Source organism: Mastigoproctus giganteus, unplaced genomic scaffold (assembly GCF_048544385.1).
Source record: "Mastigoproctus giganteus isolate SK-2022 unplaced genomic scaffold, ASM4854438v1 scaffold_16, whole genome shotgun sequence".
Classification (NCBI taxonomy): Eukaryota; Metazoa; Arthropoda; class Arachnida; order Uropygi; family Thelyphonidae; genus Mastigoproctus; species Mastigoproctus giganteus.
In genome coordinates, this window is record NW_028328293.1 from 2,882,345 (window position 1) to 2,909,499 (window position 27,155).

The 27,155-nt window shown below is 38.1% G+C and overlaps 1 protein-coding gene across 2 annotated transcripts in view; it reads right to left on the bottom strand.

The window, feature by feature from the left end:
* The window catches only part of LOC150074894 (vacuolar protein sorting-associated protein 11 homolog), a 612,407-nt gene that overhangs the window by 172,943 nt on the left and 412,309 nt on the right, over nucleotides 1-27,155 (bottom strand). For both annotated transcript variants that reach the window (XM_090389417.1, XM_090389418.1), the window contains exon 24: nucleotides 13,974-14,066. In XM_090389417.1, the coding sequence (XP_090245543.1) occupies nucleotides 13,974-14,066 (93 nt within the window). The remainder of the gene's footprint in view (nucleotides 1-13,973; nucleotides 14,067-27,155) is intronic.

The window sequence follows — 27,155 nt, forward strand, 5'->3', positions numbered from 1 at the left end:
CGATATTCACTGTCAAAGACTTGGTAATTTGGAATTGCCTCTTTTCGATCTTCTCTGGCTTAAAATCTCTCTACCTCACTGTGTCAAATTCATCTGTTGTCTCTACCGTTCTCCCAACTCCACTAATCACTTGGAACTCTTTGACTTCCTCTCTTTGCAACTTGACTTTCTCCAATCCAACTTTCCTAACAGTGAAGTAATTTTCCTTGGTGATTTTAATGTTCACAACTCCAGCTGGCTTCTGTTTTTCTAGTCACACCAACCCAGCTGGTCAAGATGCTGAGGCTTTTGCAGTTACTAATGACCTTGCACAGATTGTTCATTTACCTATAAGAATATTGGACAATCCTAACCATACAGCCAACACGTTTGATCTTTTTCTCACAAACAATCCTTTTAAGTATACGGTCGAAGTGAGTGGTCCTTCAGGCACCTCAGATCACAATTTGGTGATTGTCTCTTTTCCAATGGAGCCTTTATCTCATGGCTATTCCCACCCTCGTATTGTTTGGCATTACAAGAACGCAAAATGGGATAACTTGCAAGATTTCTTTTCTTCTTTTCGTTTGTCCGATTACTGTTTCAAAACTTCTAATATCAACTTTTGCTCAGATCGTGTCAGTGAAATTATTCTTGTAGGAATGGAATCATTTATTCCACACTCCACTTTAAAATCTCATCCTTCATCTAAACATTGGTTTTCCAATAAATGTCTAAGGCTGTTCAAGAGAAGAACATTGCATATCGTAATTGGCTTGTTTCCAATTCTTCAGTTTCATTTTCTGCCTACAGCAAAGCTCGCAACAATGAGTAAAGCAGTTATTAGAATAAGCAGCGGCCAGGAGCAAGGGGTGCTGGGGTTTTCAGGGATTGATGGCAGTCATGTTGAAACAGGTGGGTACATAGGATGTGTTAGGGTAACTAAGAATAAGAATAGGTGCATGTATACTTTCAGGTATACCAATCCTAGAAGTATAGTAAATAAATTTGATGAATTTGAAGTGTTGGTCAAGACAGCAAAGGCTAATATTGTTGGGATATCAGAGACGTGTGTCACACGGATATAAGGAATGCAGAACTGGAATTTGGGGAGTACAATATGTGCAGAAATGACAAACAGTATAGGAAGGGAGGAGGTGTTATGCTGTTAATTAAGAAAAACATAAAATTAAAAGAAGTGCATCCAGTTGATATAGATGAACAGTGCACTGTTGAGTCTGTTTGTTGTGAAACATAAGCACTGAGAAAGCAAAAATAAGAGGAGTGTGTTGTAGGCCTAATGACTCGAATGAGTATAATGAACAATTGTACAGAGAAATAGAGTGGGCTAGTAAATCAGAATGTCTTATAATGGGGGATTTTAACTTCCTAGACATTGACTGGAACTTGGGGGTTGGTCACACATACTAGTAAGACTTTTGTGGATTTATTGGATGATTGTTTTCTGCAGCAGCATGTTCGAGAGGCAACCAGAAAAAGTAATACTCTTGATCTGGTTATCAGCAGTGATCATTCGTGTATTAAGAATTTGCAGATAAAGGAACCACTAGGTGGCAGTGATCATAGTGTACTAATGCAGGATTTACTTAAAGATATAATTACCATCAGGGGTAAATGAAAGGGTTTTTGCTTCCGTAAAGGTGACTACAGTGGTCTCAGACAGTTTTTAAATTCTGTACAGTGGGATCAACTGATGATTCTCACTTAGAATTTGCTGTTGTCACCAACAGCAAATTCTAAGTGAGAAGCATTTAAGGAATTAATCGTGGAAGCTAATAAAAGTTTCATACCTATTAAGAAATATTGCTCAAGGTTTAGGCCTAAATGGTTGTCAAATCAACTAATGAGACATGTGGCAGAGAAGAAAAATGTATGAGATGCATATAAATTATCAGGCAACACAAAAGCCTATGGCAGATATAAGCTAGTCTGTAATCAAGTCACAAAGGAGGTTAGACAGGTGAAGGCAGATTATGAGAAATCTTTGGCAAAGGATGCTAAGAAAAACAGCAACTATTTATTTACTTATATAAACTCTAAAAGGAAGGGGATGAATCTGATTGGCCCACTTCATACTGATTGTTCGACTGTTGATGATCCTGCTCAGATAGGAAACAAACTGAATGAGTATTTTGCATCTACATTCACACATAAGGAATTATTAAAGATTGAAAATGCAAGAAGTTTTTTATCAAATTGTAGCAGAGTGCTTAATGATTTTGTTTTAACTGAGTGGGGGAAGAAATTGTTGAAGTTAAACATAAGAAAGGCAGCTGGGGTGGATGGGATCTATCCAGTTATATTAAAGGAGGCGGCAAAGGTAGTAAGCAAACCCTTAGGCATAATTAGGAGAGCATCCTTGGACTCAGGGAAGGTCCCCATGGACAGGAGGCATGCAACTGTATCCCCAATTCACAAAGGGGGATCAAGGGGTGACACGATTACAGACCAGTTAGTTTAACTTCTGTTCCTGGTAAAATAATGGAGTCACTGGTTAAAGATGCATTGCAGGAGCATGGGTTTGTTAAGGGGAAGTCATGTCTGACAAATTTGATTGGATATGATGATGTGGTTACAAAGGAACTGGATGCAAATAATTTTGATAGCATATATTTGGATTTCAGCACCCCTCACTGTTGAGTCAGTTTGGTGTGAAACATAAGCACTGCGAAAGCAAAAATAAGAGTAGGAGCGTGTTGTAGGCCTAATGACTCAAATGAGTATAATGAACAATTGTACAGAGAAATAGATTGGGCTAGTAAATCAGAATGTCTTATAATGGGGGATTTTCTTCTAAAGCTTCTAACACAGTTGCACGTGGAAGACTACTGTATAAATTGGAGCAGAATGGTATTAAAGGTAAGTTGCTACAATGGATAAAAGGTTGGTTGAGTGGGAGAAGACAGAGGATGGTAATCAATGGCGCCACTCTTCATGGACTAATGTTAATAGTGGAGTCACACAGGGTTCGGTGTTGGGTCCACTTTTGTTTTGTATATTTATGAATGATATTGATGAAGGTATATCAGGCTTAGTGTCAAAGTTTGCAGAGGATACAAAGGTTGGCAGGGTTTTAATGACAGTAATAGAAGTGTGCTCCTGCAACAGGATCTAGAAATTTTGGGAAGATGGGCTGAGAAGTGGCAATTGAAGTTTAACATTAACAAATGCAAAGTATTGCATATGGGTAGAAGTAACCCCAGAGGAACGTTCCAACTGTACTACGCTTAGGGCAGTAGAAAATAAAAAAGTCCTGGGAATATTTGTGCAGTCAGATATGAAGTTTACTAAGCAATGCAGACAGGCTGCACGAGCAGGTCATGTGGTTTTGTCAATGATATACAGGAATTTTGCTATCAAGGAAAAGGAGGTAATTATCCTTTGTATAAGGCAATGGTCAGGCCACGCCTTGAGTACTGCATACAGGGCTGGAGGCCTCATTTTAGGAAGGATGTAGATTTGCTTGAGTGTGTACAGAGAAGGGCACCATGATTGGTGAGAGGAACGAAGGGGTCCTCTTACCAAGAGAGGCTTAAGTTCTGTAAGTTGCAGCGGCTGGAGATTAGGCATGTGCGAGGTGATCTGATTGAGATGTATAAGGCCTTGAATAGGTTGAGGACTCTGAATTCTGATGGGATTCTTCCGGTTGTTCAGATTAGGAACCTAAGGGGCATAAATTCAAATTGAGGAAAGACAGTTGTAGAATAGATGTGTGGAAATTTGTCTTTAGCCAGCGGGTAGTTAATTGCTGAAACAAACTTCCATCTGTCGTTGTGGAACTTGATAGCTTAAATAAATTCAAGGAGGAACTGGAAACTTTTAGAGGGAATGGTTGTGTGAATTTTTTTTTTTTTGGTTGATGCTGCATAAGCTGATACGCTTGCTTTCTCGCATCACTTGCCATTATTACTACTACTACTACTATTAATCAGTCAAAACTAGATTTTTGAACAGTCTAAGAGTAGAAAACTTCCAAAGCTATTGTCTGCAACTTTTGCTCATCTCTGCTCCCACCTCTGTCGAAACCAGACGGTTCTGTTGTCACTTCAGCCAAGGATAAAGCTGACCTGCTAGCATCCCATTTTTCTTACAACTCATGTATTAATGTTCTTGGTAAAACACCTCCCACCATTCTCAACATGCCCACTGTTGTTTTGTATATTTATCAATGATATTGATGAAGGTATATCAGGCTTAGCAAGAGAGAGGCTCTGGTCTTCCCTCAAAAGGATGTCAGAAGGATTTTGACGAATCTTGATGCTAAGATAGCTCTAAGTCCTGATGGCATTTCTCCACTTGTTCTGAAAACCCTGTGCTCCTGAACTTACTCCTGTTCTTTGCCACCTTTTTCACTTTCTTATTCCAAAGGTGTTTTTCCTTCTTTTTTGGAAATTCGCACATATTCAGCAAGTTCCTAAAAAGGGTGACAAATCCCTCCCATCCAATTATCATCCCATTGCAATTACTGCTACTCTTTCTAAAGTAATGGAGAAATCAATTAAATGCCAACTCTTTAACTACCTAAAAACCTTCCGTCTGATCAACAATTGCTAGTATGGATCGACCACTGATATTCTAGCTTATGTTACCCATTTAGGGACAAATTCAATGGAAAAGTTCAGTGAAACACAAGCAGTTGCTCGACATCTCAAAGACTTTCGATCGTGTTTGGCATAAAGGTCTTCCAAACAAGCTTCCATCTTATGGTTTGCCAACTGTTTTTAGTAATTGGTTATCCAGTTTTCTCTCTGATCGCTCACTGAGGGTGATGGTAGATGGCTCTCTGTATTCTAACTTCTCCACTAATGCCGGTGGCCCCCAAGGTTCAGTTCTTTCCCTCACTCTTTTTCTCTTGTATATTAATGACCTTCTTCCATTGACTGGAAATCCTATCCATAGTTTTGCCGATGATAGCACATTTGCATTCCACTTTCCATTTTGAGAAACCTTGCCCTGCTCAATCAGCTTCAATTTCTTGAATATCCGCTACCAATTCCTTAAATGCCTATCTCCAGGTAATTCTTCAGTGGGGCAAAGACAACTTAATTGATTTCAATCTTTCTAAAACTCAGTCTTGTCTTATACACCTCCAGGGGCTCCTATCTGTTGAGTATTGGCTTGGCACACCCAGGGTCCTGGGCTGGATATCATCATTCTTTTCTTTCTTGGTGATTCCCTTCTACTTCTAACTCTCTCACTCTCTCTCTCTCAGGGTAACTCAAATTTTTTTTGGCTGGTGCAGCATGAGCGTCAGGCTTCCTTGCACCATATGGCTAATAATAATATCTTGCAAAAAGGATTCTTCTGCTTATCTTTGGTGACACTCTGATTTTTAGGCAAAATAATATCTCTCTTTTGGGGATTACCCTGACTTCTAATCTCTCTTGGCACAAGTACGTTACAAATATTGCTTCCTCTGCATCTAAAAAACATGGTTTTCTCTTTCGCTCTCTGCGTTACTTTTCTTCCAAACAGCTGTTCACTCTGTTGGAGGATGACCAGCTGTTCACAGCTGGTCATCCTCCAACCCATGCACGGTACTAAGTACTATAGGTTTTAATACCTATCATGTTTGGGATTTTCATAAAAAAAAACTCTACACATTTGATCAGATCTCCCCACCCCCCCAGATTTCTAACTGTCAAACTTTGCAGTCCACACCTTGTAAGCCATTCTTCATATGTGCATTGCTTTGCAATCATCACTAATCTGATCACCCTTCTACTGAACCCTCTCCAGAAGTTTGCCTTTTTTAGGTGTGGTCTCCAGGCCTAAATACAATATTCTAAATGTGGTCTGACCATAGTCTTTTATAGAGGAATAATGACTTCCTTCTCTCTACCAGCCAAGTAGGCTCTTGGCTGGTAGAGAGAAGTTGAAGTTGGTCCATAGCTGAAATTCTTAATACTTTTTAACAAAAGTATTTTCTTTGACTTTGTCATTGAAAACTCAATGACAAAATTAAAGAAAACAGGCTGAAAACCATGAATTTCAAATTAGCATGCATTTCTCATACGTGCTCATTAGGCTTTATTGCAGTGCATCTAGGGTAACCCTGTGTTGCTTCATGTCCCCCCTTTTTGGAGTACAATACCCCATCCATTTCTGAAGTATCCAACGGCTGGCTTACCCTTTGAAGAGCTCCCTGTTTCTATGTCATGGTGTTTTGTATATTTAATAAATAGTGTTTGTTCTTTGGTGGTGTGGATGTATGTCTATCTGGGCAAAGAGCAATACAATTGATCATATGAAGGTGGATGTTGCTTCGGCCTTTTTTTCTCTTCTCTTATGTTCATAAAATTCTATTTTTAAATTTTGTTTTGAAATAGGAGTGATTAGGTTTATAGGAGCAAATTAGCACTTTGTTTTAGCTACAGTAGTGCTCAAAAAATTGCATCACCTCAATTTTTAAGTTGTTTGTCCATATATTGGCAGCTTATTTTTAGAAATAGCTAAAAGAACATAAATAAGTAAAAACAATACACACATGAAATTATTAATTGGAGAAAAATTTACTTATATGCCTTATGGTAAATACAAAACGAAATAAGTACTTTTCTCTAAAATAACAGCATATTACTTATGGTTCATATAATAACAAAAATTCTATGAAAGCAGTGATTTTTTCATTACTTTTTTCTCGTTACAAGGATATGTATCTATATAACCATAAAAAAACATATCAAAACGTACACTAATATTTCATTAGCCCACTCCCAGCTGCCATTACCGTGGCATCAATTGGATAAGATTCTGAATGTATTCCTGAGAAAATCTCAGGGTACCAGACACAGATTAATGTCTCCTGCAACTCTCAAATTGTTTTTGGTTTCCTTGGCATTACTGAAACACCCATTTTGATCCAACAATTTTCAACTGGATTGAGGCCATGTAATTGTGTGAATTGATTTACCCTTCATCTTTTTTTGCACCTGTGGACAATAAAAACAGCAAAATAAATTACGCTTATTTAAGCAAAAGTGCAAAATTTTGCTAATTTTATGAAGTAGTACTTATGGTTTTGGCTCTATGATGTAGAGCAGAGTCATCCTAAAAAATGCCATTGGCAACATTCCCTTTGCCATTGGTAGTGATCTCTAATTGTGGGAAATAATTTTGTCTAAAGAATGTCCTTATACACCTCACCATTCACTGTACCCTTCACAAATTCAAGATGACCAACTCCTTCTATGCAAAATACAGCCCCATACCATGAGACGCAGAATGTTTCACTGTTTCAAGCAGAGGAGAAGAATTTCACTCTGACAATACAGTCAGAATGAAATTCTTCTCCTCTGCTTCATCTAATAGTCTGCTTGCTGTCCTAATTATGCAAGTTGAATTTTGATTCATCAGAGAAAATAGCACATTTCACTGATCCTCAGACCAACTAGCATGCTCCTTGGCCCACTTTAGACACTGACCTTTCATTTTTTGCATCTTTCTTTTTTTTTTCCTGGGCAACGTGCTACTAATCCTGATGAGAAAAGATATCTACATACTATAGCAGTATTTGTCTTTACTCTTGTATCCTCCTCCCATGCTGTTTTGAGATCTGTTGATGAGGAGCTTCTGTTTCGGATATGCAGACAGACCAGAAATCTGTCCTGCACTGCAGAAGATATTCATAGGCATCCACTTCCTTTCTTTCTGTTTAGACTGCCATTTTCTGATAATTTTCGAAATAAATGTACCACTGTTGACTGATTACAGTGAATCTTTTAGCTATTTCACGCATAGAATGTCACCCTGCATTCAACACAGCAGCAATAGTTCTCCTATGTGATATTAATTGTGAAGAATTAGCCATTGTAATAGCACAGAATGCTGGACTTGTAGCATGTGCAGTTTATTTATACTGCTAGGGTGATGCAATCATGTATGGTATGTAACATCATCTAAGAGAACTTGCTAGAGGTGGATGTGCAACAGGGCAAAGCTTATTACAAAACATGTTTGCTCAATTTCACAGAAATTTGGTGATTTTTGCAAGTGTTGCAATTTTTTTGCACATCACTGTACAACCTTATTAACAGCATTAATTTTTGTAACTATTTGCAATAGCTTCATCAATATAACTACATTACTTTCCCTGAAATGGTAAATGTTATCCAGCTTGATACAGTTGCTTGATACTTGTTTTTTCCACTGAAGAAGCTTACATCTTGGCAGGTAACTGAATAGCCAAAATACTAGAATTTGGTCCACTCAAAACCCATATGCATTCCACAAAAAGCCTTTGCACTCTCAAATTATTGGACTATGATGTGCTGAATCACATAATGAGATATAATTACATGGTTCACTTCTTGAGGTGGATGAATGTGATTGTTCGTTTCAGTAAGAAAGTGCATGCAGAAAGGATGCAGCTTAAACAAACCTTTTGAAACTACATCTTTTTGAAAGAGTTATTTGGCAATCAGCTACTTTCCTAAAGGTCTGTGACCTCAAGATCATGGGATTTTTTTTTTTAAACTGGGGCATACCTGAAAGGAGCAATATATGAAAATAACCCACCCCACGCACATTGGATAAAATAAACACCAACACTACAACAACAACAACAACTGAAACTCTTTCAACACTATACTTCAAACATGGGAAGCAGAATAAGTTCAGGAATTAATATAAAAGGCAGCCATTTTCAATATTTGTTGTAACATACTAAAGTTATTGCATAAGATAAGATGATGCACTGGCCTGTGAATAAATGTACTGTATTTATACTGTCACTGTTACTCCAAAAATAAAGCTGTTTAATATGGATTGCAGACTAAACAGCTTTATTTTTCTCTTCAATCACCCTGTAATTAGTTTAAGGAATGTTATTAACTCAAGCACATAACAGTTAATGTTTGAAAATCTCTTCAGGCTCTGTTTTTAAGATATATAACTAAAACAGAGAAGAAAGCAAAAAAGAAAAACTGATAAAACTATTATTATCTATAATGTTTTATAATAAGTAAAAATAAAATTAAAAGGGGTACACCAAAACTTAATGAATTCAAGATAAAAATTAAGCTAATTACAAAAGACTATGAAGACTGAAATATAACTTGAATGCATGACTCAATCCATCCAGTCATCAGTGTTGGTGAGTTCCTAATTCTGTCCACAGTTCTGATTGTTATTTTTTTAAATCAGTTTTCGATCTCGTAATAATTTCAAATTAGCTTAGTTTTTTTTACAGTCATATTTTATTAAGGTTTTAATGTGAAACCAATTTAATTTAAATTTTTACATACTGTAAACATCATAGACATTTTAAACAGTTTTTCTTTTTTCTTTATTTTATTTATGTGTCACAAGTACAGAATCCAACAAGATTACAGCATGGTTATTATGTGTTTGAATTTGAATTAATATAGTTGAGGAATTTACCTGGGCAACGCTTGTAATCTTTAAATTTCATTTAACTAATTACTTAAGCCTAATTCAGGAAAGAGTAGATTCATTTCCATATTATGAACATTTCCCCATAAACATCTGCAACCAGTATTGCTTTACTGACTTATAATTTGTAAATGGTGTATGTATAAGGCATGTTAGATGGATAAATCATAATTCATAATATAATCATTTTATTTACTGATAATGCCACATTTCAACCATATACTTTTAAATTTCAATAATGTGATAATTTAAGAAAAAATGTTTAGGTCAAAAAATTTAATGATAGCAACCTAGGTGCTTAGAATTACAAAGAAGAAAGGATCTTGGCCCAAGCATACGAAAGACAATTCTCTCCAAATTTAGTCTAAGTCTTTCTCACAAATTTAGTCTTTTATCCATTAGACCTAAATGGATGTCAGATGATCTGACTAGTGGCAAAGGAGAAAACTGCATGGGCGATAACTTATAAGAATCCCTGGCCAAAAAAAAAGCAGCAAAGCCTTTACTTATGTTAACACTAGAGGGAAAGGGATGAATAACGTTGTTCTGCCAGACATGAATGATATAACAGCTGATGATCCTGATCAGGTTACTGACAAACTAAATAGTTTCTTTACATCTACATTCTTAGAAGAATTTTCTAGGGTTGAGGTTCCCAGAAGTATATCAAAATACAGACAGATACTAATAATAGATAGATAGTGTCAGATAGCATAATGATTTTGTGATAATTGGGAGGAGAGTGAAAGAAAAAACTGTTGAAGTTAAATTAAATAAGGCACCTGGGGCAGATGGGATCTATCAAATTATACCAAGAGAGGCAGCAAACTTTAGATAATTATAAGACTAGCCTTAGATTCAGGTGTAATCCCTATAGACTGGAGATGTGCAAATGTCTCCTATTCACAAAAAGAGATTGAAAAGTGTGAAGTGAGTAATTACAGACCTGTTAGCTTGACTTCTGTTCCAGAGAAAATAATGAAATCACTAGTTAAAGAAGTAATGCAGCACCATCTAGACAAGAATGCAGTCACAGCCTGAATTTGTTAAGGGGTGCCTTGTCCAACCAATCTAATTGGATACTATGATGCAGTAAAAAAGGATCTGGATGCTGACTTCATATACTTTGATTTCAGAAAAGCTTTTGATTTTTTCATATAAAATACTGCTGGACAAATTAGAGCAGTGTAGCATTAGGAGACAGTTACTGATATGGATAGAGGGATGGTTGACTGTGAGAAGATGAAGGTTGCTTATCAAATGGGCACTACTCTTCTTGGAATATTGTTATTTGTGGATATTCACAGAGTTCAGTGCTGGGTCCATTGTTGTTTTCAATATTTATTAATAATACTGATAAAAGCATAATATAACATATATGAAGGCTGATACACAGATGATATGAAGTCTGGTAAGGTGATTAATGACAGTAATCAGGACAGAATCAGAGTATGCTACTGTAGCAAGATATAAAAAAATTAGGTAGATGGGCTGAAAAGTAGCAATTGAAGTTTAACATTGACAAATGCAAGGTAGTGTATATGGGTAGCAGTAATCCTTTTTGCTCTCCACTACCCATACTATTGTACCACATAGGTGGTTCAATAGTATGGGTAGTGGAGAACAAAAATATTTGGATGGTGGGTATTGCAAAACCAAACAATTGTTTTCTGAGTAATGCACAGGCTGCTCCACAGCTCATATATTTTGTTAATGATATACTAAATTTTTTGCCAGCAAGGATAAGGATGTGATTATACTAATGTATAAGGTAATGGTTAGGCCACATCTTGAGTACTGCAGACAGATAGTGTCTGGAAGCTTCATTTTAGGAAGGATATTGTCATTTGATATAGGTGCAGAGAAGGTGACTATAATGGTCTCAGACTGTTTTTAAAATCTATACATTGGGACCAACTGATGATGTTGAGATGATGTTTGCAGAGAAGGGCAATGAGATTAATGAGGAGAGACAAAAACAAAAGGGTACTCTTGCAAGCAAAGCTTCAGTTCTGCAAATTGTAGGAAGTTAGACTGGAAATTAGACACCTGTGAGGAGGTCTGAATAAGTTATTTAAGACACTGAATGGACTGAGTAAGCTAAATACCAACCGATGGCATCTTTCTACTTGCCCGTCAACAACACACACGAAGGGTATAAATTTAAATTGCAGGATTGATGTGATTTTCTTTCAGCAGGTAGCTGACTTTTGGAACACACTTTTTCTATTTGAATAAATTTAAAGAGAAACTAGACAAATTATTAGAGGTGTCAGATAGGTGATGTGGTTTTATTTTTTGGCTGATGGTGTATAAACTTGCTTCCTTTCATCACATGTCACTTTCATCTTTCACACTTTCATCACAGTAATACAGTCGATTCTGGTTAATTGGGACACATCGGGACTAGATCACTTTGCCCAATTAAACGAAATTTTAATGAGCTGAAAAGCACATTCTAACGGAGGCAAAAAGGTATGAATAAAATAAAGGGAATGTGGCATTTAAAGAAAGCACACATTTATTTGTTCTCTTTATGGAATGCAATTGAACAAAGTTGGCGCAGGTATCTAATGCTGATAAAGGACTGCCTTCATTGCCTTCTTGCATGAAATAGCATCTCAATTCAGCGATACATTTCCTGGCATCCTGGTTAGTCACTCGCTTAGGTATATCATCGTCATCATTTTCTTGGTCTTCTGGTGTCTCTGAGTGTTTTGCCGCAATTTGTTCAATAATCATTTCCTCATAATCTTCATTTTCATTGTGGCATTGAAGGTTGTCAATCGTTAAAAATTATTCACAATTTTGGACCTGTTGCAGTTCCAAAGCCATTTCATTTTCTGTACAGCTCATCACGTCTGAATCACAATTAGTAGTGAAACCACATTTAGCAAAACAATTCCGAATTGTTTTGCTGCTTATTCCTTGCCAGCTATCAGCGATAAATTGTACAACTTTTAACACTGAAACTTTTGCACTAACTTCTATTGATTTTGAAGATGATATCAGCAGATTTTCCTCAATTGCTTCAAGGATGTGATTAATCAGCTTTCCGCGATAATAGGTCTTCAAATTTTTTATAATTCCTGCATCCATGGCTGTATCAGGGATGTGGTGTTAGGGGGTGAAAATTCCAGTTCAATATTTTTTAAACCAGCTACATTAGAGTGTGCTGTGCAGTTGTCCAATATCAACAGAATTTTTCTGGACTTCCGTTGCAGTTCCGTGTCCCAGTTCATTAGTCATTGCATAAAACTATATGTGGTCATCCATGCCTTCTTATTGGCATAATACGAAACTGGAAAACTGCCTATTGTAAGCCCCTTGAAACAACGAGTTTTAACACTTTTACCAATAACCAAAAGTTTGAATTTATCATTTCTTGACATGTTTGAGCAGCACAACACCGTTACATGATCCATTGCTTTCTTTGAACTGGACAGTGTTATGTGTTGATAGCTGAGGGAACCATCCGGCGTAGCACGATAATACAGGCCTGTTTCATTGGCGTTGTAAATGTCATCCCCACTAAATTTTTTAAACAACTCTGACAGTTTTCAGATTTCCATTGCTCAGCAGTTGTAGCATCAGCATTGTCCTTCTCACCATGTGCTTTTTTGAAACTAATGTCATGTCTACACTTCCATCAAGACAACCAACCATCCGTCGCTTTGAAATTTACATGACCTAGCTTTTTGGCCAACTCTTCTGACTTGGTTTTTAGCATAGGGTCACTTACACGCACACCTCATTTAGATACAGTGGAAAACCATTGATTCAAAGCATCCTCGACGTCTGGATCTTTGCCTTCCCTCTTTCGCTTATGAGATGTTTTCTTTAAACCCATGCACAATGCACTCCTCTCTAAGTTTTTCTTGTTGCTGTAGCAGTTGTGAAATTGTAGATTTTGGCACCTTTATTTTTTCCACTAGCTGACGATGACTGATGTTAGGAGGTTGACTTTTTAACTTGTCAAGAATAGCGATTTTTTCTGACAGCAGCAAATCTTTATGTGACATCTTGACAGGGGTCTTAAATGTACTGGAAAAAAAAGGGAAAAAAAACCAAAATCAGTGCACTGTTTGGTACAGTTTTAATCTAATCTAACGCACAAGATGTATACACATGTACCTAGTGTGATCGTAAACAACTGCAAGCAAAATTTCTTCAGAATCCAATTACCACGACACAGAACAAATGTAAAATAACCACTCTACAGCATGACTTCACAATAACTGATTCGGCCACTGCCCGCATGATCTTTGTTACAAGCCACCTAAAATAGTTTATTGTTCAATAAACTATATTTAGATGTTTGTGCGCGCCATCTAAATATAGTTTATTGTTCAATCACGACCTTCATTACCCCAATTAAGTGGCAAGTTGGCCCAAATAAGTGGAACAAATTCAAGCTAAATATTTGATTTATTTCTGTTCTTCATATTTTGCCCCAAATAAGCGGCTGCCCCGATTAAAATGTGCCCCAATTAACTGGAATCCACTGTACTAAGAATTAAAATTTTTAAATGACAATAAAAAACTAAAGCAAAGCAAAAGAACAATATAAATGAAGGATATTTTTCAGGATTTCTTCAATTTTAGGACTGTGGCTATCACTCAGCTGACATAAGTGTCCCAATGCCTGAACCCACAGGTAAGGATCATGATCCCTATGTAAAATATTAAAAAAATATCAATGAACAAATAATTTTCATTTTACATTTTGGTTATGGCTATATTTCCAAAGGTGCTGATATAAGTATTTTTATGGGTAAAATTGGTTATAAGTTCCTAGATTACACATTTGTGGAATTATAAATGATTGAATTCTCTGTGTATATCCTTACTGTTTGGGTAAAGGTACTTAAGGATTTTTTTACACACAATTTCTTTCATAAATATATATATATAATTATACATATATTTGAATAGCGTTTAAAATAGTTGAAAATGGAATCTTTCATAATAAAATAAAATAAAATAGTACAGCAAACATCAGAGGCAGCAAAAAGCATATTCCTCTACATGATGCTTGAAATATAACCATATAAATAAGAATAAGAGTTAAAGTAAAATAATGTCAGCAGTATGGTAAGACAAGAGCGAAAATAATCAAAATTAAACCTAAATCAAACCGGGGGGGAGGGGGAAGAGAAGGGTAACAAGAGTAAAAATATTGCAGTAGAAACTCTAAAATAATTTAGAAAATCTAAATGAAAGAATAATAATTCATTGAATTTTGAAAGCCAATTAAATAGAAATTTAGAAATTCGGTTTGATTTAGGTTTAATTTTGATTTTAATTCTGAAAAGGCAAAAACTGAGGTTTTTGCCTTTTCAGAAGGTTCTGTAATATACAGATGCTTCAAAAATGTTTTTTTGTTTTTCTATGGCCAGTGTTAATAGCCTCTTTTCAAGATGCCAATTATCCGCATCAGTACATAAAATTAGTGTTTTGTGAAGTCCTTTTTTAATTCTTTGATACCACTGTATTTATACTTTTGTTGCATAAAATTACCACTGTATTGATACCACTGTATTTATACTTTTGTTGCATAAAAAAAATTTATGGAACAGCACATGATCTTGAAATTTCTGCTTAAACTGAGGAAATCTCCCACCAAAGAGCGAAAATAATCAAAATTAAACCTAAATCAAACCGGGGGGGAGGGGGAAGAGAAGGGTAACAAGAGTAAAAATATTGCAGTAGAAACTCTAAAATAATTTAGAAAATCTAAATGAAAGAATAATAATTCATTGAATTTTGAAAGCCAATTAAATAGAAATTTAGAAATTCGGTTTGATTTAGGTTTAATTTTGATTATTTTTGCTCTTGTCTTACCATACTGCTGACATTATTTTACTTTAACTCTTATTCTTATTTATATGGTTATATTTCAAGCATCATGTAGAGGAATATGCTTTTTGCTGCCTCTGATGTATGCTGTACTATTTTATTTTATTTTATTAAAATAAAAGATTCCGTTTTCAACTATTTTAAACGCTATTCAAATATATGTATAATTATATCACATGACAGTAGTAGGCGAATTGCTAACGCTGCGCCTGTGCTGCCATCCATAGTTCATTATTTGTCTATATAATCTGGTTGAGATTACTTTGTCAGTAGTATGGCTTTGCACTGGAGTGCTTGTAGCTGTTCTATTTTTTATTTTTTTTTATTTTCGCTGCATCAGGACCACCGCTGTTCAAATCTTCTGCATTGGTGGTTTAATCTGAGGATCAGATGGCGAGCTGATCGAAATGCAGCGATTCCCTGACCATTATTGGCCTTGTGGTCCTCTGTCGAGATGGGGCATAATGGTCAGTCTATTTTTGGTTTATTTTTGTTTTATTTTATTGTAGTGGTTAACACCTTTGTTGGTGATATTTCACATAAATTTGGACCTGGTACCCATCAGAGGGGGTACCGTTAAATTTCTATTTAATTGGCTTTCAAAATTCAATGAATTATTATTCTTTCATTTAGATTTTCTAAATTATTTTAGAGTTTCTACTGCAATATTTTTACTCTTGTTACCCTTCTCTTCCCTCCCCCACTCCGGTTTGATTTAGGTTTAATTTTGATTATTTTCGCTCTTGTCTTACCTTACTGCTGACACTATTTTACTTTAACTCTTATTCTTATATATATATATATATAACATGTAGTTAGAAATTTCCAGGTGTGATCACATTAAGGTACTGCTGTTGCAACCAGCAGCAAAAGCAATCAGTATATATATAGTATCATGTTTATTTATCCATGTTACAGCAGTTGTAAGTTGCACATCTTATAATACCATATTAAATTAAAGTAGTTTGAACTTCAAAATGTAAAAATGGCTGGAAAATTTATGGAACAGCACATGATCTTGAAATTTCTGCTTAAACTGAGGAAATCTCCCACCAAAGATTATGAATTTAAAAGAGGCTTATCGTCTGCAGTTTCAAAAGGAGATTTTGAGTGGCACAAAAGATTTTCAGAAGGAGGGTAAAACAACCATGTTAACTCTCAATCCAGCTATCTCACAACAATGAAACTAAAGAAAATGTTAATAAAGTATTGAACTTATTTGTACTTATTAATCTGCTATCAGAATGATAGCAGCTCAGCACAAATCATATTAGTGTCTCATATATTAGCACCATGTTATTTAGGAAAGATTGGTTGCTATGAAGTGAACAGCTGACACAAGCAATTATAGACCTGTGAGTTTAACTTCTGTTCCAGGAAAATTAATGGAGGCCCTAGTTAAAGAAGCACTGCAGGATCATTTAGACAAGACTTCAGTTATAGCTCGGACACAGCATGGTTTTGTTAAGGGGAAGTCTTGCCTGACCAATCTGATTGGATACTATGATGCAGTCACAAAGGAACTGGATGCAGGGAATAACTTTGATATTATATACTTGGATCTTAGAAAGGCTTTTGATACTGTTGCACATGGAAGACTGCTGCACAAATTGGAGCAATGTGACATTGGAGGCAAATTGCTGCTGTGGATAAAGGGGTGGCTGAGGGGGAGAAGACAGAGAGTGGTAATCAATGGACACTGCTCGTCGTGGACTAATGTTATTAGTGGAGTCCCTCAGGGCTCAGTGTTGGGTCCATTATTGTTTTCTGTATTCATAAATGATATTGATGATGGTATATCAAGCTTAATGTCAAAGTTTGCAGACGATACAAAGGTAGGCAGGGTTGTCAAGGACACTACTGACACTATGCTGCTGCAACAGGATCTGGAAAGGTTGAGTAGATGGGCTGAGAGGTGGCAAATGAAGTTTAACATTGACAAATGTAAAGTACTACACATGGGAAACAGCAACCCCAGAGCAACGTATCAACTCTGTGGTACTACACTGACAGTGGTAGAGAATGAAAGGGACCTGGGGGTGGTTGTGCAGGCAGATATGAAGTTCTCTGACAGTGCAGACGGGCTGCAAGAGTAGCTCATGGTGTATTGTCAATGATATATAGGAATTTTTCTAGCAGGGATAAGGAGGTGATTATTCCCTTGTATAAGGCAATGGTCAGGCCACACCTAGAGTACTGTATACAGGTCTGGAGGCCTCATTTCAAGAAGGATGTAGAGCTGCTGGAACGAGTACAGAGAAGGGCAACAAGATTAGTGAATGGAACAAAGGGGTGCTCTTACGAAGAAAGGCTTAAGTTTTGCAAATTACAGTGTCTGGAGACTAGGCACCAGCGAGGTGATCTGATAGAGGTGTATAAAGCATTGAATGGTTTGAGCATGCTCAATGCTGATGGGATTCTTCCTCTCGCTCAGAATAATCACCTGAGAGGGCATAAATTCAAATTGAGGAAAGACAGATGTAGGATAGACGTGCGGAAATTTGCCTTTAGCCAGCGAGTGGTTGGTTGGTGGAACAGACTTCCATTCCTTGTCGTGGAAGTTGATAGCCTAAATAAGTTTAAGGCTCAGCTAGACAGGTATTTTGAACGAACAGAGGGGTGAAGTGGAAGTGGTTTTTTTTTTTGGCTGATGCTGCATAAGCTTGCTTTCTTGCATCAAATGCCTCTACTAATGCTAATGCTAAAACTGAGGAAATCTCCCACCAAAGATTATGAATTTAAAAGAGGCTTATCGTCTGCAGTTTCAAAAGGAGATTTTGAGTGGCACAAAAGATTTTCAGAAGGAGGGTAAAACAACCATGTTAACTCTCAATCCAGCTATCTCACAACAATAAAACTAAAGAAAATGTTAATAAAGTATTGAACTTATTTGTACTTATCAATCTGCTATCAAAATGATAGCAGCTCAGCACAAATCATATTAGTGTCTCATATATTAGCACCATGTTATTTAGGAAAGATTGGTTGCTATGAAGTGAACAGCCATTTTTAAAATTTTTTTTTGTAACTTATTGTTTCAGAAATATGGTAGCCAGTAAAGTTTGGCCCATATCAGTAATCTCAGTTGTCTAATATTTCAGAGGACTACTTTTGACCATAAAAGTGACTCTAGTACAATAATGACTACAGTACAATGGCAAATAGCTCACCTGTGGGTGCCGACGAGAGCAGTAGTGTTGAAGAAGGGAGTCTGCTTCATTATATATGGAGGATTGACCGTCGCTGCTGGAGATTTCTGACTGCCAGGATTTTTCAATATGAAATTTCATACTTTCGTGGTACAATCAGATGCAGCAAGGTAAACGAGATCAGGTAAGAGTACTTTTATTAGTTATCTGAGCTTTGTGGTTTCTGACTGCATCCTATCTCAATACCATTGCTATAGCATCAGTGAGAGTATTTTGATAACTTTGCATTTCACAAATTGTTCAGAACTCACAAAATTTTGTATATTTCTCTAGAAATAATAAGTTATATTGTGTTTTCAATGGTGGGGAACATAGCTATGAAATGTTCCCCACAGAGAGAAGAAGTAACAGAAGAGCTGGAATGCTGTCTGCCAGGCATCCCCTAACTGTTAAAAAGGCAAGGAAGGGTAAAATCCAAATTGAAATCACGGAAGCAGAGACTCAAAAGCCAGAGGAAGAAAACCAATTAAAAATAACAGACCCAATCAGAAAAGCTAAAGAAACAAAACTATGTCTGGAGGAGTACATGTTTAAACAGACCAACCAGATAACTGCATTATTATATAGATTGTGAATTATTGGGATATTCTTGAAGAAAGATTAATGGAGTTAAATACAGAAAATAAGGTACTGAGATCAAAATTAGAAATTGTTACTGAGGAAAAGGAAAACTATAAAACAACATCATTACTTATGCCCAGGTAGGAAGAGCAAATAACAAAGGAGAAAATACCCGACCCAGACAAAATAATGCAAAACCAAAGCAAAGTACAGCTTCTACAGAAACTAACATTATAATATTGAAGGCCACAGATAACTCTTCACTAAAAAGTAGTGAAGTAGTGAAAGACAGAGTGGTGACACAATTAGAACCACAATTAAAGGCAATTAAAGTGAACAACCTTAGAAAAACAGGAATAATGGAGTCTTGATAAAAGTGGCAACCAAACAGGACATGAAAAAAATACAAAATCACCATGAGTCTGGAATCGAAGAAACCAAACAGAAGAAACCCAAACATCATAATTTTTGATATCTGATAGTCAACTCCAGAAAGAGAACTAATTCTTCTCTCTCTCTCTCTCAGGGTAATTCATAAATTTTTTTTCCAAAAGCCTCAGGCTTCCTTGCACCATATGGCTGCTAATAATAATAATAATAATATTAAAAGAACAACAGAGGATATATGCTGGCTGGACCATCCACAGATTTAGGGAGCATTTCCCGGTCAACAAATGCTTTAATTGTCACAAATATGGATACACTACTGGAGACTGCTGGCAGAAAACACCAATCAGTAGCCATTGTGCAGTCACTGGCCATGAATACAAACAATGCAGTAATAAAAATCAGCAGCCCAAGTGTGCCACCTGCAAAACTGCAAGAATTACAGACTATCACCACAGCATCAGGGATGCAAAATGTCCCTATTACTTGAAGATGGTAAAGCTGTACAAACCAGATCAATTATGGGCTAGGCCAATAATATGGAAACGACTAGGGCTCTAAACTTCATTCAATTGAATGAAGAGAGTGTGTGCACAGTTGTGGATCAGATTAGACTCAAACTGGAAAAAAACATAATATATATCTCGGCACACCAAGAGCCCTACACACTCATATGGGTAGGGTTTGAGGATATTCAAGAAATTATAAAATCACTGAACACACCACAGGTGTTCCTTCAGCAGCAATAGTGGTAAGAAATATTGAACTGAGCCACCTCTATGGCAGTGTGTGCACACATCACTAGTGCATTGGGTCAGTTCTACATAGTATCCCTATACTGCAGGCCATGGGAAGATATAAACCCAGTATACAATATCTTCAGACAGCTCTCTCATTGTTGCCATATGCTAATATAATAGTATCTGCAGATGTCAACTGCCGGCGAACCCTGTGGCATAGCCGTACAGAAGACAGGGCAGGAACACATAACGAACAGACTCTGGCAAAATTGATAGCAACTGCCCCCTTTCAGGTTATAAAGCAGCTTCACGTTCTTCCAATCTATAACAGCACACTGTGGCAGAGTGATATTGATATCACTCTGGCCACGAACTCTATAGCATACAAACTAACAAACTGGTATGTCCAGCCAGCCTGGATAACTTCAGATCATAGAGCAATCACCTTTACCTTAAATAGACAGCTATAAATAGTACAGCAACCAGTTATGGACATTAAAAGATACAATATAAAGAAAGCCAACTGGTAGGCATTCACGGAAGTCATAGCAACAGAGCTAAAGAAACAGGAAAATGAGCAATTTGAATCATACAACAATCACAGCCCGGATGACCCAGCACTGGAATTGACCAAAATGCTTGTGGTGACAACTAACCAAGCTATGCCAAAAAAAAAATAGCTGAGGAAGAAGGGAGTCCCCGGGTGGTGTCCAGAATTGACTACTCAGGAAAAGGGTCCACTACGCAAGAAGACACTTCCAGAGGGCCTGAACATATTGGCCCCAAAATGAGGTTGATGCCCTGAGAGAAACTTCTATGACTCTCAGGAACACAGCCCTCATTAGGCAAAAGAAGAAAGAATCCTGATAGCATTTGCCAGGGACTTATGGATATGTCAACCCTTGGGGAGTCTTGTACAGAATAGTCGCCAACAAACTGCCATGGAGGGGGACGTAGTAGAAACAACTACAAGAGCAGATTGAACCCCAATCCTGTGTTGGGCAGAGTCTGTAAATAATATACAGTAAACCCCCACTATTTGTGGTATCTGTATTTGCGGTCGCTGATTTAATATGAAATGAATTTTAAAGCGCCATGAACATTTTTTGCCATAAAAAAACATGGGCATGGCTAAAATCATCTTTCACAGTCAAAACAGCACTCGGTGGGTGGGGGGAGAGGGGTGACAAAATTGCGAGAATGGATATTTCCCGCTAATCCTTGTTCAGTATGCCTTATGCACTTGTCATGGAAGGTTTCGTCATTTGCTTTTAAATGCTTATAAATTGAATAAATTTATCAATTAATAAATCGATATGCTTACAAAAGTGAAAAATCTACCATTTTGCAGTGTGTTAGTGTAAACAGACTTTTTCGAGGGTGTTAACAGTTAAATTAGAAAAAAATGGAAAAAGCTTTAAATCTGTGGATAGAAGACCGAATTCAAAATAAAATTCCGTTAAGTTCACTTATCATTCGTGAAAAGGCAAAACACCTTTATCAACACTTTAGAGAAACTGGTGATAGCACTGGTGGGATAAGTTTTTTAGCTAGCAAAGGCTCTGGTTTGAAATTTCTAATAAATATTACATTTAATATTAAATTGTTTCTTATTTTCATTTCAATGACTTATGTTTGTATTTTACTATGTACATAGCCATATTATGAAGGTACATATAATACATACATAGACTAATTTTTTTCTTATATATTTCATACTTTGGAATGGAACCCTTTTATTACTATGGAAGCCATAACTCGGTATTCGCAGCATTTCTCAGGAACATAATCCCTGCGAGTACCTGGGGTTTACTGTATTAGACAATATCATCCAGACCGAGGCTGGGGATTACCCCTACTCAGATTGAAATAATTAATGAAAAGCAACTATGCAAATGCCAACATCGAACCTGCCCCATTCACAACAGTGGAATTACAAGCAGCATTACTTAAATCTAAAAAAATAACGTGTCCTAGGCACGCCCTTCTAGAAGCTGAAATTATTAAAAAGTTTGGAGAAATAGCACCAAACGAACTTAACCAACTGTATAACCTTTGTTTAACAGAACGAAAATTTCCCAAAATATGAAAAGCTGTAGTACTCAGGCTAATTGCTCTTTTACCAGTATTAGGAAAAATTTATGAAAGATTAATATACAACAGGTTACCTATCTATTGTAGTGAAGCAGGCAACCACTCAAAAACAAATTTAGCTTTAAGCAAAGTAACTCTATGGATGATGACATGCACTACCTCCTAACAGCAATCCACACCACATAGTGGTATAGTATTTGGGTGGGAGGTGGCATTGGTGGTTCCCCAAAATTATACCATTTTCTCTTGTGTGGTGAAAACTGAACTCTGTAAAAGCCAGAAATGTGATTTGTGTGAAAGTGTAGTGTTGGGTTGTGTTGTTCATCTGGCTTTCTGCTGTGATGCCTCTGATGGAACCCAAGTTGCCCGCCACTAACCTCTGGGAGGTAGCCAGGCAGTCCCAAAATCTCTGGCTGGTCTCTGCCAGGATCGTCTGAGCTTCCTGACAGAGATCACACACAAAAAAAAAAAAACACTGTTAAGGTAGAGTGTGGAGTTTAGAGTCAAGAGAGGGGGGAAAGACAGAAAAATATGGGGATGAGAGGGAAGGCATCCCCAAGAGCAATGGAGACAACCTCCATCAGGCAAACAGGGGAATGGAATAGGGAAGAAAAGTAGCTGTGCAAGGGCGTACCATTGTGATCACCATTTGGCACATTGTTCTCCAGAATCTCTTTATGAGATCCCATTACTATGGGATCTCATAAAGAGAGGGGGGAAAGACAGGGTTTATGTCCAATGGGGCTTTGGGTCGGATATCAATGCTTGGTCCAATTTTAGGAGTCAGGTCTGGAATAGTTTAATTCCAATAACAGTCCAATTTTGGGAGTCAGGTCTGGTAGTCACATTTAAGGTAAGTAGCTAGATCTTTTAAGGTAGATTTGGTGATGTAATTCTTGTCTTCAAGTCTGGTTTTGGGTTGCCAGAGTCACTAGTGATTTCTCAGTTTGGTGGTAAGGTTCGTGCTGTATAAAGAGATCTTGGGTGAAGGGGATAAACACCTTGCAGTCTTCTTCATTCTCGAGTAGTTGGTGCCTGCAATTCTTAGGGAGATAATGTATTTTTGTTATCAGATTACAACTGAATTCCTCGTAAATCTCGCAGTTATACATTAGGTGGTTCCAGGACTCTCGAGAACCACAGTGACAGAGTGGATCTTCTGTCAGTCCTAGCATGTGAAGTTCCCCGTTAATTGGTCCATGGCCTGTCAAGAATGCAGGACAAAGCATGCAGGACAGGTGAGAACCATGGTGGTGATTTTGGGAATATGTGGTCAATAGCGAGGAGAAATTTCTTTGTGACGCTGCCTCTGTTTGAAGTAGACCATCTGTTTTGCCACACCTGCCGCAGGTGCTCAGTGAGGCATCTTTTCTCCATATTTCTATTATTGGTTGTGTCTGTCATGTATTCCAGGAAGGTGGTGGTTTTCCCTTTGGAAAGATAGTAGAGAAGGCCGGTTCTAACCATCTATCTGGAGTCACATCCAAATAGATATTCCATTGTATGGTGGCAAGTTTTCTTCTATTTATCGCAGTAGTGGCCTTTGCGTACAATATTGGAGAAAGCTGAATTGGCAGAAAGCTGAATTGCAGAATAGGGTCAGAATTCGATGCTTGAGACCCCAGTCCCTGTGGGAGACCATGGCTGCCACAGGGACTGGGGTCTGAAACTACTTGACAAACCTTCTTTTGTAGGTGTTCCAGAAGCGGTGCAAAGTAGAGGTTTCTGCCCAGAATCACACCTGGACAGATTTTATAGTAGTTTTGTGGATTTTAATTTGGGGGTGGTCTGGTGGTACAGTTTTCCTTTAAGGAGGATGGAGTTAGTTTGTCTGATGATATTTTCAGATAGTTTTCACTGGCCCAGCCTTTCAGAGTAATTAGGGCTCTGTTTGCCATTATTTCTAATTGCGATCTGGAGTCAGCTGCAAGAGTGAAGACCAGGTCATTTGCAAAGGCTTGGGTTTGTACTTCCTATAGGTTCACATTTAGAAATTCCTCAAGGACTATATTTCAGAGGACTGGCCCCAGAACAGAGCCCTGGGGACATCCTCTGTAGACCTGTCACTTTACTTGGCTATATGGTGCATTGACAATGTCTCTTTGTGTGAGGTATGTTTTGACACAGTTGTAAAGATTTCCTGGTAGCCTTGCAGTCAGGAGTCGGCCGAGGAAGCTTGACCACCAAAGTGAGTCAAACACCTTGGCGAAGTCAACCGAGATGACTAAGAAATACTTCTTGGGCGTATTTGTGGCAGCTGTGACAATTTTTTCCAAGGCTTCTATAGTAGACCAGCCCTTTGTAAACCCAAACTGATTTGGAGAGTTTAGTCCAGCATTACTGTAATCTTTTATCTTCAATCCTTTGGTGTAGAAGGTGCTCATAGAGTTTGCTCAATACTAATAATAAGGCAATGGGCCTGTAAGAGTTTGGGAGGTGCTGGGGCTTCCTAGGGTTTTTGAGGATTATGGCAGATACTGACAGTTCTTCAGTCAGTAGGAAACCAGTCTGCTTGTAGGCAATGGTTGAACAGATTGAGTATTTTCTGTGGTATACGAGGTGCTACCCAAGTGTTCCCGAAATTTGAATGTTGTGCTAGGTAGCACTGCATGTATCCTTTGTGAATCAGTGTGCCGTGCAGCGTCGGGCTGGATAGTCATTGAATATTTATGCACAGTTCTTTGACGGCGTGTTTTGCATAGTTCACATCAGCGCTGGCTGATGTGAGAGCAAGATGCTTACATCATGTTTTGTTTCCTTCTTAACGATACAGCAGAAACCCACAAGAAGTTGAAACAAGCTTTTGGTGACAATGCTTTAGGCCAGGTGCAAACCCACTACTGGTTTAACCGTTTTAAAAATGGTCGCATGTCGGTTGATGATGACGACTACTCTGGGCATCTGTCATCATCGAGCAGCGATTTGTGAAGACCACAGGCAGACCTTCCATGACATTTGTGGCATTGTAGGACTATCGTACGGGATGTGTCAATGGATTTTGTCAGACGAGTTGAACGTGAGAAGAACTGCAGCCAAGTTCGTGCCAAAAGCAGCATCGCATGGAATTTAACAGAGATCTTCAAGAACCGGCAGGAGTGATCAAAACTTCCTTTCTACAGTCATCTCTGATGACAAGAGTTGGGTATATGGGTATGACCCAGAAACTAAGCAACAATCATCCCAGTGGAAGAGGCCATCTTCGCCCCGACCGAAGAAAGCTCGACAAGTGGGGAGCAATGTGATGTCCATACTGATCTGTTTTTTGGACATGGACGAGATTATCCACAAGGAATTTGTCCCTCCTAGCCAGACCAGACCAGCAACGAAAAGTTCTACTGAAACTTCCTGAGGCGGTTAAGGGAAGTGGTTAGAAGGAAACGTCCAGAGAAGTGGTGCACAAAGAATTGGATCCATCGTCATGACAACGTGCTGGCCCACACATCTTTTCGCTGTGGTGCTGTTGTTGTTGTTGTTCTTTGGTTTTTAGGAGCATTAACAACTAAGGCCATATTGCTCCGTGGATATGTGGTGGTCATTCCCTGACCTTTCCGCATCCTCCGTATTTGGTGGTCACGGGCTCGAACCCCGGTCTAATCAAGAAGCGTGTGCTACGCACTGCTGCTCCTGCCCACCTAGCTACGGAGGCGCCTTACGCTGTGGTGCAATTTTTGCCATCCAACATGACAATTGTCCCCAACCCCAATTATTTTCCAGACTTAGCCCTCTGCAACTTCTTCCTCTTCCCAAGAATGAAAATCAAGCTGAAGGATAGAAGATTTGACAGCATAGAGGATATCCAAATCGAATAGTAGGCAGTGCTGAACACTATGATGAAGAAGGACTTTCAGGACGCATTCAAATCATTGGAGAAGTGCAGGGATCAGTGTTTACGCTCTCAAGTCGACTACTTCGAAGGTGGTGATGGTGGTGAATAAGACCCAGGGTGAGTTTAATTTATTTTATAAATATATTTCGGTAAATGTAACACCTCATATATTCTACAGCCTTTTTGATTATCTATGGTTCCAGGAGGTCAATTCCTGGAGTTTTCCTATTCCTTTTGTATAGGTGCGTTGAGGTCTGCCAGCATGAAAGGGTTTTCCTCTTGCTGTGTGGAGTAACCCCCACTAACTTGTAGTGGTGGGAGTGATTACTGGCTTTTGGAAGATCGGGTTCAGGATATTACTGATGGATTGCTGCCAGGTTGCAGTTGTGCTGCCTTGTGGGGTTTTGTTGGATGGGATAATGTCTCCCCTGGGGAGTTTGTTTGGGGTAACTTTGTATACCATGTCCCAGGGGTCCGAATGTGCAGTTGTGGAGACAAGGTGTGTTCCCATGATTTACGTTTCCTCTGCCTGATCATATTTGTGTAGGCATTTTTTGCTTCTTTGTATTGTCCATGGAGGACTTCCACTTCGGCTTCTGGCCACATCTGGCAAGCTCATTGGAAAGCCTTTCTCTTTGAATGCACATCCTTGCGCAGCACCTGGAGTTCTGGGCACCACCCGGAGTGGGCCTTTTTCTTTTGATGGCTAAATTGCTAACTAATGTAGCGATGTCAGTGATTGCTTTGGTGTTGATCAGGGTCAATGGATTGAGTTTTTTCTGCCGGGGAGGGAAGAGAGTAATATTTCTTTGAAGAGCTTCCAGTCTGCTTTTTCCATGGCAAATTTATTGAGCATTTGCCTGTTTAGAGGTGGCTGGGTTATGGAGTTATTCAGCTGGAACGTGATGACCAGGTGGTCCAAGGTGGTCCACAAGTCACGTGCAGTCCAGTCGGTGATATGTGCAGCAATGACCCTCACTGCAAGTGTGATATCTGCATTTGTTTCCCAGAGTGTGTTGCAGAATTTTTGAGGTTTGAACGGATGGTTTAGGACCATGAAAGTGGAGTTGATCAGGAATTCTTCAG